This window comes from Ruditapes philippinarum, unplaced genomic scaffold (genome assembly GCF_026571515.1).
Source record: "Ruditapes philippinarum isolate M1 unplaced genomic scaffold, ASM2657151v2 ctg7597_1_1_1_1, whole genome shotgun sequence".
Classification (NCBI taxonomy): domain Eukaryota; kingdom Metazoa; phylum Mollusca; class Bivalvia; order Venerida; family Veneridae; genus Ruditapes; species Ruditapes philippinarum.
In genome coordinates this window covers 3,055-22,600 of record NW_026855763.1, presented here as the reverse complement: position 1 = coordinate 22,600, position 19,546 = coordinate 3,055, and the positions used below count along the sequence as shown (strand labels likewise).

Genomic DNA, 19,546 nt, shown 5'->3' with positions numbered 1-19,546 from the left:
AAGGTCAAGGTCACAGCTTGACCTTGCAGCAAAATCGTGTCCGGTCCATAACTTCATCATTTGAAGTCGGATTTTAAAAATATTTCACAGAAATGATCACCATATTGAGATGATGTGTCGCGCGCAACATTTGGGTCGCTACCTTGAAGGTCAAGGTCACAGCATGACCTTGCAGCAAAATCGTGTCCGGCCCATTATTTTGTTATTTGAAGCCGGATTTTAAAACTTTTTCACAGGAATGATCACCATATTGAGACAATGTGTTGTGCACAATATTTGGGTTGTTTTTTCAGTTTGAACTTTGTCTGTGGCATACCTCTGACACAGCAAGAGGTATACTTTCCTGTGTCCAAAACCTATTCGGGGAGCATCACCCGGTTCAACCGGCTCTTGTTTTGTAATAGAAACAAATAAATAAATAAATCGTTAGCTACATTACAGTTATTTGTGATAAGGCATTTTTTTCAAGCTGTTTTCGCTGCTGCAAAAAGAAATATAAACAAAAGACATCCAATATTAGAGGCGGATTGTATACTGTTACCAAGATTGATTCAAGATTAGGTGCATTTTTTTTCAGGGGAAATAATTCATTCAGCGGATGTACCTTTTGATTAAATGAGAGTACATTTCATTTCATTAATTATCTTTGTTTATATTTTTCATTGTATTTATATAATTATTTATTTTATTTTATTTTATGATTTCATTTTTTATGCTACTGGGAATGGTCGTTACCACTGCCCCATTGTAGCCTCTATGAAAAAAAACTGCATTGATATATACAAGGTGCGAAAAAAACTCGACCGATATATAGCAGTCGAGTTTTTTCCCTATATGTATCAATGAAAAAACTGTACTGTTATATATCAATATAGGCCAGTCATAATAAAAAAAAAGGTAAAACTAATTCCTTCACAAATGTTTTCACGATTAAATAAATGATAAACGTAATCTACATTTTGAGAAAAAAAGTCCTCAAAAAAACTCCTTGCAGAATCCTGAAAAATCGATCATAAAGTTTAGAAAAAATCGATATGCAAAAGTGTCTCTTAAATTACACCATACTTTGATGTTATGCACTTCTGGTGACGTCACGTTTATTATATTTTCGTTGAAAGATCTGAAGTATCTTCAATTCCCGCATTCCAAAAGCAAAGGTGAGTAATTTTAGTCACTTTTATGTGCAGCTGTATACATTTTAAGAAAAAAATATGTTTGTAGATAAATAGAATTGACCACAAACTAATCGATTATGCAGATGACAAAAGGTGTCATATAATTTCGCGATTTTAAACACAATTTTAAATGAAGTAATCATTAAAAGAGTGTTTATCTTTTACTCACTGTCATACTTTGTTTTCTTTTGTACAGTTATCTTAAATGAAACAGAAATAACCATACATTTTTACTGTGTATTTTAAAAAATGTAAATTCAAAAGTTCTGTAATTTTTCTTTTCTACGGAAGCGTATTGTGACCAAAATCACGAAAATATAGGGTTTATTTTTCAATGTTAAATTTAACTTATTTCAAAGAGTTGGCATGTTTTATGAATGGTGGAAATCATAATTAAATCAAATAATGTTAACTTCATGTGAACAAAACGTATATTGCAATACCTATTAATGCATTTCTAAGCAAAATGTTTATATTTCAGCATGTTACATGAATATGGAAAGCGTATCCAAACAGAGTGTTCTTTATTACTTAATCAAGGTACTTTATACACTACTTATACTTCTCTACAAAGTTTTATATCTTATGTTTTTAACTATTTTTTATTCTTCCAATCTAGGCAATTTGGACTAGTCTAATTTTATTGCAATAGTTTTCACTTACCAAAATGGCTTTTAAAACACAAAATTTACTGAAATACTAGGATGACATATTCGGTGAGGAAAATAAAATGAGTTGTTAACAGACCAGACTTAAAATTGCATTTTAAATAGATTTTAATCTAATCTTTACCCATCTTGAACCATTTTATTCTTTTTCAAACATATTAAATTTGTTTCGATTTTTTTTCCAAATGCTGTTTAGCTTGATAATCTACCCTTATGATACTAGATCCAGTTGTAATGTATAATTAATTAATGTTTTCATTGTTGTTTTCAACATTTATAGAACAGTTGTTGCATAATTGGCTAGAAGATGCATCGATGGGCACATGACTTCTACACAAAGGGAGATGGGACGTGAGTGAAAAATGACTTTTTAGATACATTTATATCTTATTGAAAGAATGAAAACAAAACAACTGGGTGTCTTTCAGGTGGGTTAACACAACAGAAATTGATATATCAAGACAAATTCACATCATTATCTTACAGCATGATTAACGGTATAATAAATGTACATACAAAAGGGTTTGCTCATACCAACATTATCTTAAGTGTTTCCCTATCATTTTAATACAATCTTTATAATAATGTTTACCTTATTTTCAGAGGAAGGGCTAAACATAAAATGAGACGGTTGATTGCAGAAGACAATATTTAGCGAGAGATAACAGCCTGAAGCCCTGCCTCATACATTTTGTCGAACATAAATCAATCCGTTGTTTGGATGTGGCAAGAGTTTTCCATTTCCAAGTTGAGAGAGGCTAAATGGGCTCTGTTTGAAAAGGTCAAGAATTTTTTAAAAACACATAAACAGGTATATCAAAGAAAAACAGTCAATATTTTTAACCTGGTTAAGGTTTGATTTAATGATTAAGTTTGTATGGGAATTGAGACCTCATTTGTTGTCATTATTTATTATGATAAATCTGTGGGGCTAGATTGTGTATCAGTCTGTGAAATTTTAGTATGGTAACCCTGTCAACGATTATCTTCATAAATTCTGGTCAAGAGGCCTGCAATAACTGTTTAATCGGTTACCATTATAAATATTCCAGGAATCAGTCGGTTTGATTTTAGTAACAATTGTCGTCATAAATATAGAAGGCTTATGTTTGTCATATAACACTAGGGTAACCTCCAAATATTGAGAGAGTAAATACTGACTGGTACAAGATTTTCTAAGGGGATTCAAGAGTGAGAGTCAAGATAGTAGAGTTTTGAGAGTTAACATGTTATTTTGGGAGAAAAAAATATATAGTGACTAGTCAAACATATGTGAGAAAGAAAAACACTGACTGTAAATTTAAGGCTGCATTAAATAAAGATGTAAAATCATTTTGCCGTCGGCCTAATAACCAAGCATTCTATTGTTTTATTAACCTTTTAAACAGTTTGTTGTAAATTTCATCAAATATTGTTCATAAATTATGATTTTAAACGGAAAACCCCACGGTAACTCTCAAGTTGGTATACGAATTGTAACATGCAAATAAAGACTATAATCAGCTCGTGTATGCAGTACGTCACAGTGTTATAGTTGTTATCTGAAACACAACAATTATGGGATTTTCTTGTGCAAACACACTCAAACCGTTTAAGCTTCACGGTGCATTAGGCCTGGTGTTCAGAAAAAAAAGTAGTCATCACACGAAAAAGATTAAATTTCTATGAAAACATTCGTTACAATGCAGAAATATTCCGTTAAATAATGACTACTTCTAATAGCCATGTTTGCATTTTTTTGCTTATAAAACTCATTTTGTCTGGACACCAAAATAAGATCTGGAGTCGATATGAAACCCAATTTATTGATGAAATGTCGCTTTTTCTGTTTTTATGAAATTTATTTAATGCAGCTTTAAGTATTAATTTTAGAAACATTATCAACAAATAAACGATGAAACGAGGAAATCAAGAATAGTTATTTGGGTATTTTATTATCATGTCGAATTAACGAAGTAGAAATACTAACAGTATGGAAGTTTAGGTGCCATTTTGTTCATTGTTCCTACCTATATGACACATTATAATATTTCACTGTCAGGGTTTCTTTTGGGTGATAGGCAATTTACGCACTTAAAATCGTTATGATTAACAATATTACATGCATTATGATTACATGATATATATTTTCTAAAAAAAAACTGTATTCATTGTTGAGGCTTAAAGTACCTCATTAATGTATGAATTATTTGTAGACAATTTAATATACATGTAGACGTATAATTCTAAAAACACAATCCTAGTTTGCTTCACACTATAGTACCTAAATTTTCAATCGGACATAAAATTGTTTCATTCTAAAAGAAGAATGCAAAGTTTGCTTTTTAATTATCATATTATGTTGTCACGATTTTTGCAGATGCGAAACAATGTGTCTGTGAGAAGAGAAGGTTAAAGGGATCAACATCACCGGCAACAAAAGTTACAGAAGATATAATTTCAGTAGTGTACATGGGCTAGGCAATATGTACATGTGTAGTGTTGTCGACAATATGGATAGTCGGACCTTGGTGACAAAATGATAAACAACATTGTGTTTTTTCAGTGTCTTAATGTTCATTTTATTTTAGAATGTCTTTTTTAAAAAAATTTCATACAAAAATTAAGTAAGTGCAGTTAAACATTGGTAAAATATTTTAAAATATTTACCCATTGCCAAGGATTGGTTTGCAAATACAATGTATATAAATCATAAGTATTTGTGTAAAATGCATTTAAATTCTGGGCCCGTATTCAATATACATCTTAAGATTTTTCTTATCCTTACGCGATATTTTCCTTAACTAAAGATAAGATCTTTCTTATCCTTAAATAGTACTTAAAAAGCTACTTAAGTAATTTCTTAGCTAAAATTTTTCTTAAGGTTAAAAATTTTCTTATTTCGTTTGAGAAAATTCTTAAGTACGTTGCCAGGCTATTCTGGTTTTTCCATCGCTTAAAATAGTAACGGAAATGAGAATTATGCGCGCGCAGCGTCTCATTCAACATGGCGGAGGCAGCAGACGTAAAGAAACGCCGAAACGCCAATTTTTCGGCGAATGACTGCTTATTGCTGGCAAACATTATGGGGCAGTCATCAAACTTAAATAAAACACTGACGAATTACCAGTACGTTCGCCATAAGTTCACCAGCAGTAAGTATTTTGCCAATATTACCATGAAATGTTACGTTTGACAGATGGCGGGAGTTGAAGGGAGATAACCAGCTTGTTTACAATTCTTTCTTCGATCTTGGACTAACGATGTATTTTAAACTCACTGTCTCCGATTATTGTTATGTTGAAATAAACTTTAACACTTAATAATAGAAGAAACATGCTTTTGTTGTTGATATAAAGTGACAGTGATTGATCGACAACCACTGAACAAAACAAAAATATATCAGGAATTATCTTGGCTGTCAGGGTTTGGTGGTTGTCTGCATTTGGTGGTCCCCAACCAGTACAGAATTATAAACACAGCAAAAACTTATACTTTTATTAACCATTTAGTACTATCTAAATGCACTCATCTGTGGTGAATTTTTCTCTTTTTATGACATTTTGTTGCAAAAACGCAAAAACTACAATGTGTGGGATAGTAGACATAGATAAGAGATACTATTAAAATAAGGAGGCAGGGTAATAAAATTGGATAAAAATATGATAACTTAAAAAAGGTGCATTTATTCATTTGTATGCTTTAATATTGAATCCTTGTATATATTAAAATTCCACAGTGCTAGACTAATATATCCCTTTATATAAATATACATGTATGGAGGATGTTTTTTTCTAGAAACTTAAAGATTACTGTAATTGTTGATATGAACTTTCAAGTTCCTGTTAACCAACATATACTATTGAAATTTAAATTTGATTCACTTTGTATTTGATTGTCTACCTGGCTGATAGAAACTATATCCACAGTGTTTTCACATTTAAGAGAGACTCTGTATATATGTTGTTATAAAAGTTAGCATGTTAGCATGCTCAAATTTGAATTTTAAAAATATCAATAATTGCTACACAGTCTCTTTGAATGTATAAAATAAAAATGTTTCGACTTCATTTAAAGTAGATATGTTATGTTTTGAACTCGTCACACTATAGGAGGTCACAATATGAATATATATATATATAGTGTCATTAAAAAAACTGGCAGTTTTTTAAGAAAAGATCAACTTCATTTGACATGTAATAGGGAATGCAGTTTCCCATACATAGTATTACAGTGTAGTATATTCATTATTTTATCAATTTTTAACATATTCAGTAAGAATTTCATGAATTTCAATACATTTCTAAGGTTAAAATATCTTACCTACAGATGAGCATAGTATATCTTTAAAGTGTATGGAAACCCAAGCATTATATTTTATCGCTCATCAATATGCATTTCCTTTTTTGCTCAGGCATAACATCATCAACAAAGAAAATAAACTGGACCAAAATAACTGAGAACTTTAATACTGTGGCAGAAGTTCCAAGGAAGACAGAGGACATTGTTAAAAAATGGGACAACCTTGTACAAACACACAGGTTAAAGTATCAGGACTTCCAGAGGGAACAGTCTGCTACAGGTAACATACAATTTTTTTAATATTCAAGCATGAGTAAAGCAAATGTTTATATTATGTGTTGTAGGTGTTTGAGGCTTTTCTATATTCAATCTGTTACTTGGATAATCTTGGATAATCTTATCATTATTACAAGTATAAATAAGAAATGGAACCACATTGGCCCACTAGCACCAACTACATGTAGGTATAGTATTCAATCTTTTTTTAAAAATGTATCATTTAAATTAAGAAATTCCTTTACATCAATATTAACAATCAATGTCAATAATAATGATAACATGATGCATATATTCACTTTATCTAAGTTATAGCCTAACTTTTTTATCTTTCAGGTGGTGGTCCACAACCAGGAAAAATGTCTGCAATTACTGAGGCAGTGATGGATGTAATTGGGAGGAATTCAGTAAATACAGTAGGAATTCCTGGTTCTACACATTATGATTCTTCCTTGATGATGTTAGAAAGGTATCATTTTATTAATCATTTAACACAGTAAACACTTAACCTATAAATGAATAGTTGTATACAGTTTGTTTTGTTTCATAATATTATGTAACAATACAGACATTTTATAAAACTTTTTCCATTAGCTGTCAGAAAATTGTGTTATCAAAATTCAGAATTTAAGAACATCATAATCATGTCAGTTAAACCCAATTCTTTGATGCATAGAAAATACTTATTTACATCACAAAATTGTATAAACCGATAAAGGTATATTTTGTGTATGATAATTTGATAAAGCCAGTCTGTTTTTATACAGCATACAAGATAACACATATGCTGTACATGTATGTACAAATGTACACTGAAAGTTCTAGACCTAGCAGGTGATAGTTCATTTCAAAATAACAGTTCATCTGAAGCAGTTTTATTATATTTAAATTCTAAAACATTCATATTTATTGTGTTTTAACAGGCTATTGACATGTAACAATTTTAATTTTCAATTACTGATTTTGCAATACTTTATACAAAAATGTTGGATGTGTCTAAGCCTATTATCTTGTAATGAACTTGAATTAATGGTCTCTTTTGATTACATCAACAATGCTTATCTGGAATTCAAAAAAATATCAGCTTTTCATAAAGGTTATCATTTATCCTTTATCATTTCTATGAAATAAAATGTGTACAAACATTGTTTTCTTCAGTGATTCATAGAAATATATTGTAGTCATGTTTGAGTTTAATGTTACAAAATCTATTTTCACAAGATTTCATTTCTATTACTATCTATTTTTTCTGTTTTTTGTCCAGACTGACACAGAAGACCACAGACAACACCAAAACAACAGAGGATATTGACATGTAAAATTTACTTTTAAATTATTGATTTTGTAATACTTAATTGAGAAAATATGAGATATGTCTTTGCCTGTTATCTCATAATTATCATAAACTATTTTTCAGTTTGTGTTAACTTTTGATATTAAATGCTGTTTGTTCTCTGTTGGACAATGCTTATATCTGAATTAAAAAGAAACATCTGCTTTCCTTAAATAATATTTTATTGTGTACTGAAAAATAACATTTTACTCAGTACATTTTCACTTTCCACTAAACTGATTCATTATTTACAGTATAACAGAAATTATGTTATCGGATCATGACAGTGAGGTAGATCTAGTGGGGCTGAAAACATCAAAAAGAAGTCTTCCATCAACATCAACATCTTGCGCAAAGTGCCAATGTTTAGACTGTTCAAGTATGAGACAACTGAAAAGAAAGAAACTTGAACTTCAAATTCAGTATTTTTCAAAAATTGAACAATGAATGCTGGTTTTTGTGTCGCCTCTACAGAGTAGTGGCGACATATAGGGATCACTTCTCCGTTGTCTGTCTGTCTCACTCTGTCCGTCTGTCTGTCTGTTACAAAACTTGTCCGGACTACTCCTCATAAACTACTGGTGCAATTTCATCCAAACTTTACAGGAATGATCAGTACCAAGTCTAGTTGTGCATATTGTCAGCATTTTCCAGTTCAATGAATTTTGTCAGAGTTATGGCCCTTTAATAATTTTTTTTTAATTTGTCTGGGCTACTTTTCTTATACCACTTATGCAATTTCAATGAAACTTTACAGGATTGATTTGTAGCTCAAGTCCTTGCGCATATTGCACTGGTTTTCCGGTTGAATGGTTTTTGGTCGAGTTATGGCCCTTTGATAAAAAGGTGTTATTTCTGTGTGTTGCCAGATACACAAAAGCTTGTCCGGACTACTCCTCATAAACTAATGGTGCAATTTGATCCAAACTTTACAGGAATGATCAGTACCAAGTCTAGTTGTGCACTGTCCATCTGTCTGTCTGTCTGTCTGTCTGTCACAAAACTTGTTCATTCAGATATAGTCCGGCTACAGTGAAAATTATATTTTATAAATTTCACTAGTGATTAATCAGAATATAATCATCTGATATATTACAATAAAACACTGGAAAGCATGAAATAATGAAATGTTTCAAATTAGCTTAAACAATGTTTTTACAGACATATAAGTGAATAACATTTTATGTTTGTTCTAGTAAACTTTATTAGCTGCTAAATATAGATATATTACTAACTTAGAAAAATTGTCACTTTGCCTGGAACTTACAATTACTTGTATACCAACAGGCACAATTTATATGTCCATCAAAAAGGAATCAAGAAGCACTTGGATTTAAAAGCATAATATTATGTCTGTTTATTAGTTTGAGCAAATGAACTTCATTTTTGAGTTTTTCATTTTGAATTATACAATAACATTTACTTACTTATCATCAAAAGTATGTCTGTACTATATGATCTCTGAATCTTAGACCATTCTGAAAAGCAGCATTGTTTCCATTGATTGTATTGTCTTGAGCATTACTGTTATCATCATTGTCATCATCATCATCATCTTGTAATGGCATTTGAATGTTTAGCCTCTTGCAAATGTTATGTAACACTGCACATGCTAGTACTACTCTATAAATACAAAAGTGCAAACAATTCCATATAAAATACATTTAAACATATGCACACAATGCTATGATGAACTTGTAAATTAATGAAAATGTCATACATGCACATAATGTACTTTATTATAAAAAAACTTGCATTTAAGAACTTTTGGGACATTTACTTTATGTGTCTGTAAGGTATATATAAGGTGTCATATGACTTATTATATTCAAAATTCAAAGATACATTTTGGCATTTCTTAGTTGTAGCAATATTGGTATTTCATATTAAATATTTGTTTTTTAAATGCACATTGAATCATTATTTCTATGAATTTGTTCTAATATTAATGGGCCACTTCTTGAAACAAATTAATTGACAATCATATTTGATTTATCTAAACACAATAAATCACAAGTTTACCGATAATAATCCAGGTCCCTGCTACCAAAAGTCAAGGTCACATAGAGAGGTCAAATTTTGTTTGGGGAGCATTTAGTCATCATTTATTGATGGATTGTAACACAAATGCTAATTATCATGACCATAAGTGGTACACATGCAATTTAGGTTAATATTTGCAAGGTAAATGTCACTAGAGATGATGAAATATCCAGGAATTTTCCGGATATTGCCAAGAGCATATATACTACATTTCTTTTATGCCCATATCTCTGTCAAAACTTTTAAGGGTGTATTTGTCGACAATTTTGCCCTTGTATATTTTTTTGGACATGATTTATACTAGAACCAGCTGTTTGGGGTTTTATATGAAGAATAATAAGAAAAATAAATGTTTTTACTTGCAAACTTTTTCAGGCTTTAATGACACTTCTCGATGCAAAACTCCAAATCTCCGCTTCAGCTGTCCAATTCCACGTTCTACTTTGGCCCTTGTAATTTTATGACTCCTGCATAGTTTGCCAAATTTTTCAGTAAGTTCAAAACTTGTATGTTGATAATGATGAAATATTATATCAAAGGCTTAATGGGCCTTTAATGTCAAATTCTTTCTATTATATGTTTGTTAATTAACTTTACTGTTAAATGTATTGTACAAATATATATATTAGTTAGATGTTCTGAATTCTTTAATAATTGTATTTAAAGAAATTGAATTACATTGAATAATATTTCTGACTTAAATAAAAAAGTTATTATAGATTAACTATTATAACATGTATACTTATAATCTAGTTTATTTACCTGTTGTATCCAATTTCACCACTAGTTTGGGGATTTATAAATGGTGTGAGCAACCATTTCTTACATGGATAGCCTGAATCTCCCAGCAGATGGTACTGTCCCACTGGCATGTGTCCTCCTTCAAATACTGTTGTTAAGCCACTTTGCTGTAGTATTCTGCTGTCATGAACAGATCCAGGCCATTTACACACTACATCTATGATCTGATCAAAGGGATCAAATGCTAGCTGAACATTCAAGGAATGAAAGCCTTTCCGGTTAACATACAGCTCTTCATTATTTGCAGGTGCCTGTATTCTTATGTGTGTGCCGTCAATCACACCTACAACTTTAGGGAATTTGGCAATGCCATAAAATTCTTGTTGATTTTTAATCAGTTCCTCTCTGGTGCAAGGGAATTTGATAAATTGTCCAACAATGTCTGGACTGCTTAAAGCTGAGACTACCTCAGTCACAACTCTGCTAACTGTAGGCTGACTTACACCATGTATGTCAGCATCATTAAGCTGAATGGGTCCGGTGGCCAAGTACCTCAGAGTTACCAAAATCTTGTCTCTGACAGACAAACTGTTATTTCTCCTGGCCAGGGGTTGAATCTTGTTATACAATAACTGCTCCAAATACCTTATTCCACCTTTGTCAAGCCTGTACCTATTTAGAACCTCTAAATTAGGCATTGTGTCTATTGAAGTTAGGCGGTTTGTCATTTCTGTTTAAGGTTTTAAAAAATAAAATGTAATCTTAAGTTCAGTAAGCACAGATTTTAGTTAAAATATAACAGTTACATAAACTATTTAACTCTCTATTAAGAGACAATCCCTATCAGTCACATTCTACTTTGTATAACTAGAAAATATAACTAGGTGTTCTTTTAAGATTGGTTTTGAAAAAGATTGATTATACAAAATTTACTTGATTCAATTACATTACAATTTACATATCAAATGCAATCCGGCAAATAAATTATCCATACAAAAAGCCAGATAATACTTGGGTATAATGTGATGTACATTTGTTTGCAATTCTGGTTCTTTTTATTAGTATAAGTTCCTCTAGCTGTCTTTTAATAATACTCATAAGTTTCAAGACAATAACATTCCTAGTTTAAGAGGTATACAATTTGAAATAAAAAAAATAAAGAAAGGGAGACAATTAAAGACAGCAACCAGACAGTTCCTGTATTTGTCTTACATGACATTTGCTTACACTTTAATTTTCACGGTCATCATTTGTTGGAGTGGTATGCACTGAAATTAAGACATTAAATGCAGGGAAATAACTTCCATTTGTCATATATTATTTTTTTAAAATATACCCAGTAGGTTTCATGTCAATATGTTGTTTAACTATCAAGTTATGCTCAGGACAAAAATTTGTGACATACAGACAGACAAAGACTTTTACCCTGGGGTAAATAATTTAACAGTATGAGATTTTAATATACATCCCTTCAGGTTTCAATGCTATAGACAGTAATACAATTTATTTATGACTACTCTTCAATTTGAGGTAATGCCTCACTATATGTTATATAGAAGAAAAGCCTAGAAGTTAAAATATTACAATTGGAGTGAATTCAATGCTAATTGGACAAAAGATAATTGTAACTCATGATAAACACAGTGAATTTGGGTGTATGACAGATAACTGACAAAAAGCAATCATATCAACTAGTCCATGAGCATGTAATGTTTAAGCTACATTACATTAAAATGAGTGATTAGTGATCACATGTGTAGCCTTATAATAGCCATGTTAGCAGTTGTATTGTGGGGCAAATGAACACCCTATATTTCAGGAATACTGTGTAGAATATTTGCACCTTCTGCGCAGCAAGAGACACAAAAACAAAAATCATCAACAGGCTAAAACATCTTTTTTCTATTCAAGGGCCATTATTGAGTCAAACAGCAGAACTAGAGCTGTCGGTAGGATAGCAACGCTCGACTATTCTTAGTGCTCGATAGTAAAGAGCCTTGATAATGTAAAAATTTCTGAGTTAATAACAAAAGGACAAAAGTTTTCATTAAATCCATGTTACAGTTATAGGCCTTGGAGAGAGTCCTATTATGCTCTCAAAGAATACTATAAAATTTCAACTTGTTTCAATAGAATATGAAAATTCTGAGGTTGTACGCAAACCTAAAAATACATTTTAATTTGAAAAAGGGGCATAATCTGTTAAAATGCTTGATACAGTTACCTCCTCCTGTCAGGTTGGGGTCATAATGGTGAACAAGTGTGCATAGTTGCAAAGCCATATGTCAATGGACTTTGAAAATATTTAAGGTATTACAAAAACTTTAACATAAGTGGTAACGCAGACACCAACGCTGACACTCGGGTGACTACATAAATAGCTTTACTTATTCTTCTGGAATAGTCGAGCTAAAAACTTTCACAAGTACTTGAGGTACCAATTAATCCTTGAACATTTCAGTTTAAATGCCCAAGTCATCTAAGAGAATACTGTGTCAGCTCTGTATACAATACAGTGGTCTATAGTAGGTCTAAGCCAGTAAAGATGTATTGCTTCAACTTTGAAGGAAGTTTTTTTTTCATTATCATAATGGCAGCATTTAAGTAAATGATGAATAATTCATATGGGTGCAACAACAAGCTCATTATATTGCAACATTTTATTTATAAATTTATTCACTAATAGTTTCAATTATCATTGACTTGTTCTCTACACATATACTTCACAACATATTATAAATATCAAAATGTTCAATTTTTATAGGTTCATGTGGTGCTTTAAATACTGGATTATTTAATGAGATACTTTTTTAACTCAGTTCCAATTAAGATTTTCATGGCAGGGGCCTTTTTGAACAATACTGAAATGCAATAATGAAATGTTCAGTTCATAAGTTCATAAAAATCTTGTATTGATTTTCTTTTCAATTCCTATTAATTGAATCGGCCATTCATTGAATGTTTCCTTAAACGGTTAACCGTGTCTTTCCTGCACAACAAGCTTTTGAAAAAAAAAAAATCACTGTTTGCTTGAAGAGAAAGAGTGTCCATCCAATAGTGGAACTTTTAGATGCAAGAATTCACGAAAATACATCATCCAGTGACTGAGAACCTGAAATAATAAAAAAAAAAATACATAATAATTATATAAGACTTTTAATGTTAAATTACTAGTCTATATAGTCTGCATGAACTCAATATAATCATTATTTAATGGAAGCAGATAAAGTTATCATAAACAGCAATTTTATTGAACTTCAACACATGGCGGCACGAAATACCCTAACATACCCAAATCTGTTTTAATCAGTGATTTTTTTTCAATTTTCCAAAAAACCTGGCTTTAAGGTGAAAATATAGAGTGATAAAACAAAAAAAGGGGGAGAACCTGAAATCAAATTCCAGTACTTGAAAATGGAATTTACCCACAGATTTGATGTGAAAAAAAATAATATCAATTCAGTACATAGCAGAGGCTGTATAGGGGCAGATTTCTATCCTCTAGGTGATATAAGTCAGATGCAGATTCTGTTAAGTCATGGTTCTGGGAAGGAAGAATACAAGGCATTTTAGGGGAAAATATTAGCATATTTACAAATTTTAGGGGAAAATATACCTATTTTTGGCTAGGGGAAACAGCCTTTCTACAGCTGTAATATACAGTGAAAAAAATCACTGCAAATGCACCCAAACATAGCAATATACATTTTTGTTTGAATAAAATTAGATTATAATAATAAAATGATTTGATATTAATAAAATAATATGACCTAGCAGGCTATAACTTTCATTAATTTCGTTGAAATGGGCAGTTCTGATGTTGTTAGAAAATAAACTTGTGACATTTGCTTACCTAGGTTCATTAATGAATATACATGAGATTTAAAATTAAGGTATAATATTTATTGTCTACATTTAAATGTTAATGGTATAATTTTGTTAAAAATTCATACAAGTGTCCATTTAAAATTAATAGCTTTAATGGAGTATACTGTATTTGGGTATATTTTGGTTCAAAACACAATGATAGGAAAATGTATATTTGGGTATTTTTGAATATACCTTAGTGAGAGTGTATATTGTAAATCATAATTAAAGTCTTAAACATTTATTTTTTAGTATATTTCAAATTTTGGGTATTTCGTGCATGCCGAACATACATATGAGCCGCGTCACGACAAAACCAACACAAGAACCGGTTGAACCGGGTGATGCTCCCCGAGAAGGTTCTGGACACAGGAAAGTATAAAAAAAATGAACAAAGGGCAATAACTCCAAAATTAGACCAGGCTTTGTTTAGGTTCTTGAAGCGTTGCAGTTCTATCCAATTACATCTAGCTACCTACAAAGTTTCATGTTGATATCTCTAATAGTTTTAAAGTAATGTCCAGGACAAAAGTCAAAAAGTAAAAATAAACAAAGGGCAATTACTTCAAAATAAGGCAAGGCAGAGTAATGATTCTTAAGCACTGCACTTCCACCCAATGAGACCTATCTATCTACAAAGTTTCATGTTAATATCTCTTATAATTTTAGAGTAATGTCCCAGACAAAGTTCAAAGTGTCAAAATGAACAAAGGGCAATAACTCCAAAAGTAGGCAAGACAGTGTTACAGTTCTTGTGCACTGCAAACTTACTCAATGAGATCTATCTACCTACAAAGTTTCATGTTGATATCTCTTATACATTAAGAAATATGTCCCGGACAAAGTTCAAAGTGTAAAAATAAACAAAGGAGGATAATTCAAAAATTAGGCAAGGCAGAGTTAAGGTTCTTGTTCACTGCACACCTACTCAATGAGATCTATCTACCTACAAAGTTTCATGTTGATACCTCTTATACTTTTAGAGTTATGTCCCGGACAAAGTTCAAAGTGTAAAATAAACAAAGGGGGATAATTCAAAAATTAGACAAGGCAGAGTTACGGTTCTTGTGCACTGCACACCTACTCAATGAGATCTATCTACCTACAAAGTTTCATGTTGATACCTCTTATACTTTTAGAGTTATGTCCCGGACAAATTTCAAAGTGTAAAATAAACAAAGGGGGATAATTCAAAAATTAGGCAAGGCAGAGTTACGGTTCTTGTGCACTGCACACCTACTCAATGAGATCTATCTACCTACAAAGTTTCATGTTGATATCTCTTATACTTTTAGAGTTATGTCCCGGACAAAGTTCAAATTGTAAAATAAACAAAGGGGGATAATTAAAAAATTAGGCAAGGCAGAGTTACGGTTCTTGTGCACTGCACTTCTACTCAATGAGATCTATCTACCTACAAAGTTTCATGTTAATACCTCTTATACTTTTAGAGTTATGTCCCGGACAAATTTCAAAGTGTAAATAAAACAAAGGGGGGTAATTCAAAAATTAGGCAAGGCAGAGTTACGGTTCTTGTGCACTGCACTTCTACTCAATGAGATCTATCTACCTACAAAGTTTCATGTTGATACCTCTTATACTTTTAGAGTTATGTCCCGGACAAAGTTCAAAGTGTAAAATAAACAAAGGGGAATAATTCAAAAATTAGGCAAGGCAGAGTTACGGTTCTTGTGCACTGCACTTCTACTCAATGAGATCTATCTACCTACAAAGTTTCATGTTGATACCTCTTATACTTTTAGAGTTATGTCCCGGACAAAGTTCAAAGTGTAAAAATAAACAAAGGGGAATAATTCAAAAATTAGGCAAGGCAGAGTTACGGTTCTTGTGCACTGCACACCTACTTAATGAGATCTATCTACCTACAAAGTTTCATGTTGATACCTCTTGTTGTTTCAAAGTTATGTCCCGGACAAGAAAAGGGGACGGACGGACGGACGGACGGACGGCCGGACGGACGGACGGACAAGGCGGCGACTATATGCTCCCCCGAAATTTTTTCGGGGAGCATAATAAAGGGTTTGCGACCAGCATGGATCCAGAGCAGTCTGCACATCTGTGCAGAATCCATGCTGTTCGCATACCAACTCTATGAAAAGTAGAGAAACTGATAGCGAACAGCATGGATCCTGATAGTGCAGGCTGGTCTGGATCCATGCTGGTCGCAAACCCTTTATGTTGGTTTTGTCCTGACGCGGCTCATATGTATGTTCGGCATGCACGAAATACCCAAATATTACCCAAAATTTGAAATAAACGCTAAACTACCAAAGCATCTCCTGGGGATCGAACCTATGCCAGAGAGGTAACTGGATTAGAAATCATCTACTGGTCGGACACCATCAACCGGACACTTTTGGAACATTTTTCTGTACAGATTTCATAATTTTTAACCTAGAGACCAAAAAATTTGACACAGTTCAGCTAGGTTCTTCTCCTAACTAATAAACTAGTTTGTTTATTTCTGATTGTATTGACACTTTTATCTGAGGCTCGACAAGGAGGGTATCAAAATTACCTAAATTGTCTACACTACAGTACCATGTGTCCGGACAGATATGTACATGATCATATGTGATTTAATTCAGATTAAAGCCTGGGTGTTTTGATTTGTAACATGATATACAATATGTCAGCAACAAATGCTGAAGTTTTGGAAATTCTATTATTCACTCTGCAAATGATTATAGCTGGTATATGAGGTCAGGCATTGCTTTCTTGACCCCCAAATTTCAACGTTAACATTCTTGAAATAGACACTAAAATATTACCATTTACAGAGGTTGAAATAAATTCATTTACTTAATTTTAAAAGAAACATGCACTTATTGTTGATAAAAATGTGACTGACAACCACTGAACAAAGAAAATACTAAATTAAGCATTTTCGGGGCCGTCCGGGTTTGGTGGTTGTCCGGTTTTGGTGGTCCCCAACCAGTAACCCCTCGACCACAGAGGCAGTCAAATACACATCATACATGATATAAGACTAAGAGATGCTACGATATTATACATGTTCCTACACACATATATATATATAAGAATATCTCCTGGATAAGACCCTGCTGTATATTTCGGGGGGGGGGGGGGGTACTTGAATGTATCAATTAAATTTAAAATAGTAATGTAAAATAAAGAAAACAGATGAAGATTGTATAGACACTGGGGTCTTTTCCATGATATAGTGATATTAAAATCACGAAGTTTAAAGGTTACAAACCTGTAAATCCTCAACATCAACGGTGTTGTTCATATAAAAGTAATCCAGTGTGCCCATTTTTTATATAAGCTTCCTTATGAAAGTTACCGTTGAAGATGTGCTTTCATGCAGTGGCATCATCGTTTTTATTTAACCAATTAAACACTTCATTGTTTATAACTGGTAACAGTCACCGGAAGTTATTGTTGAAGAGTTTGTGGATCATAATACATGTAAACACGGATTTAAATTCCGTGATGTAAACAAGATGTTTAGTCTACTTCAATCATAGTTGTAAACTCGCGAATTCCGGTTATAAATCACATACGTAAGCACAACAAAACATATGCGCATTTAGCCAATGCTATGGTATATCTTGACTCTGTTAATCATTTGCCTTCTAAATGTTCGCCTCCAATAGTGGCAATATTTTACACGGGGGTGGAACCCCATATGAATCTCAAAAATGAGCATCGGTAAAAATGATATGTGAATTTCCGCTGCATCAGATGTGAAGCATAACATCAGATGTGACTGGAAAAATAGGCCGATCGCAGGGTAAGTTTTCATCTTTTTAAACATTTATATAAAATTCAATCCTTTTTTTAAGAAAATCGAAATGTGATTCTACCCTCCTGACTCTCCTCTATATTACCCCTTGTTGTTTTGGATTTCTATGCAGTCTTCATCGAGATATTCTTTCCGTCGTGGGTTCTGGTGTGTCCAAAACATGCAATATGAATGAAGAAAATGTCACTAAACGGACTCGAAAAACATAGATTTTACGAAATTTCACTACAGGTCGATGCTAAACATTCAAACAAATTCTGGTTTAAATATTTATTGAGATTTGGCTACATACAAGGGAATCGCTGCTCAAAATTGCATTTGAGCTCCAGATGTGCTGAAGAGATTCATAAGTGAAAACCATCTACAAAACTACGTACCACTTCCATATAATCATTGAATAGCCAATGTATAGAAACAATATAGGTTTTGCATCTTTGGCTGAAAGTTTAATTGTAACATTAGTATGTTTGATTACCACAGTGACAGAGCTTACTAGCTTATAATAGCATTAGAAATACTAAAAGGCCCGAGTACATGAAAATGTTGACGCAGAGCGGATAGTCCTCTTATGATAAACAATTCACTAATAAATGATATGTAACTTGGACAAACCAAACTGAGAGTAATGAACTTTGTAAAGCTATCGTGTCATATAATATGTTTCTTTAATAATGTTTACATTCATAAAAATATCTATCACTTTAATATTCCACAAGTTATAGTTATAGCGACAGACTGTTATGTGTAAATATCATGGCCTGGTGCGGCATCGAAGGTTTTTCTTTACAGGATATGGGCCGAGAACATTGTCTGTAAGGAAAACCCGAGATGCCGCCCAGGTCATGATATTTCTACATAATAGTCGAGTTCGATATATTATAACTGTTTTATCGCATGATAAACAGAAATGAGAATTTTAATAAACATAAAATTTCAATTTATGATTGGCTTCTCTCCATAAATAAAATTTCCCACCCGAAACCTCGGTTACTTTTTATGTAACCCATGTCATCCATAATGTCTATCTGTTCATTGTAACTGATTTTATTTATCTTTGCAAATCCTTTCTGTGAAGAACATTTCATGGGACTTAATAGTTGTTAATTGAATATTAAGCGTTTTTTCTTTGAATTGGAAAAAGTAATACGTGCACTTTCTGGTGAATTTTTGGACTTTGGAGTCTGCGATACGCGGAATCTTTAGACACATGGGGACAATTTAAAAGGCGTAAAAGGAGATGTAAGCGCTGATGACTTCCTCTTTTAAAACGATACACGTGACGTTTTATTCTTGAAAGTTTTAAACCTTTCCTTTTTGTGCCTAGAAAACGACCCATTTTCCTAAAAATAACAAAAGAAACGAATTACGAAAA

The 19,546-nt window shown here is 32.2% G+C and overlaps 2 protein-coding genes and 1 long non-coding RNA gene across 3 annotated transcripts; 2 read left to right on the top strand and 1 right to left on the bottom strand.

Annotated features, from left to right (window-relative positions):
- The first annotated feature begins 1,293 nt into the window (after positions 1 to 1,293).
- Positions 1,294 to 2,713, top strand: LOC132744295 (uncharacterized). Its single transcript, XR_009627678.1, has 3 exons — positions 1,294 to 1,715; positions 2,124 to 2,194; positions 2,447 to 2,713. It is a non-coding gene; the product is annotated as an uncharacterized LOC132744295 (long non-coding RNA).
- A 1,844-nt stretch (positions 2,714 to 4,557) lies between these two features.
- On the top strand, positions 4,558 to 8,722 carry LOC132744294 (uncharacterized). Its single transcript, XM_060732952.1, has 5 exons — positions 4,558 to 4,977; positions 6,237 to 6,404; positions 6,737 to 6,869; positions 7,665 to 7,715; positions 7,988 to 8,722. The coding sequence occupies exons 1-5, from the start codon at positions 4,830 to 4,832 to the stop codon at positions 8,178 to 8,180; spliced, it is 693 nt and encodes a 230-aa protein (XP_060588935.1). The 5' UTR covers positions 4,558 to 4,829; the 3' UTR covers positions 8,181 to 8,722.
- Positions 7,986 to 17,838, bottom strand: LOC132744293 (putative nuclease HARBI1). The gene is made up of 5 exons (XM_060732951.1): positions 17,626 to 17,838; positions 10,539 to 13,629; positions 10,136 to 10,243; positions 9,161 to 9,356; positions 7,986 to 8,123 (listed from the first exon to the last, which is right to left on the bottom strand). The coding sequence occupies exons 2-4, from the start codon at positions 11,243 to 11,245 to the stop codon at positions 9,167 to 9,169; spliced, it is 1,005 nt and encodes a 334-aa protein (XP_060588934.1). The 5' UTR covers positions 11,246 to 13,629; positions 17,626 to 17,838; the 3' UTR covers positions 7,986 to 8,123; positions 9,161 to 9,166.
- Positions 17,839 to 19,546: the final 1,708 nt, after the last annotated feature.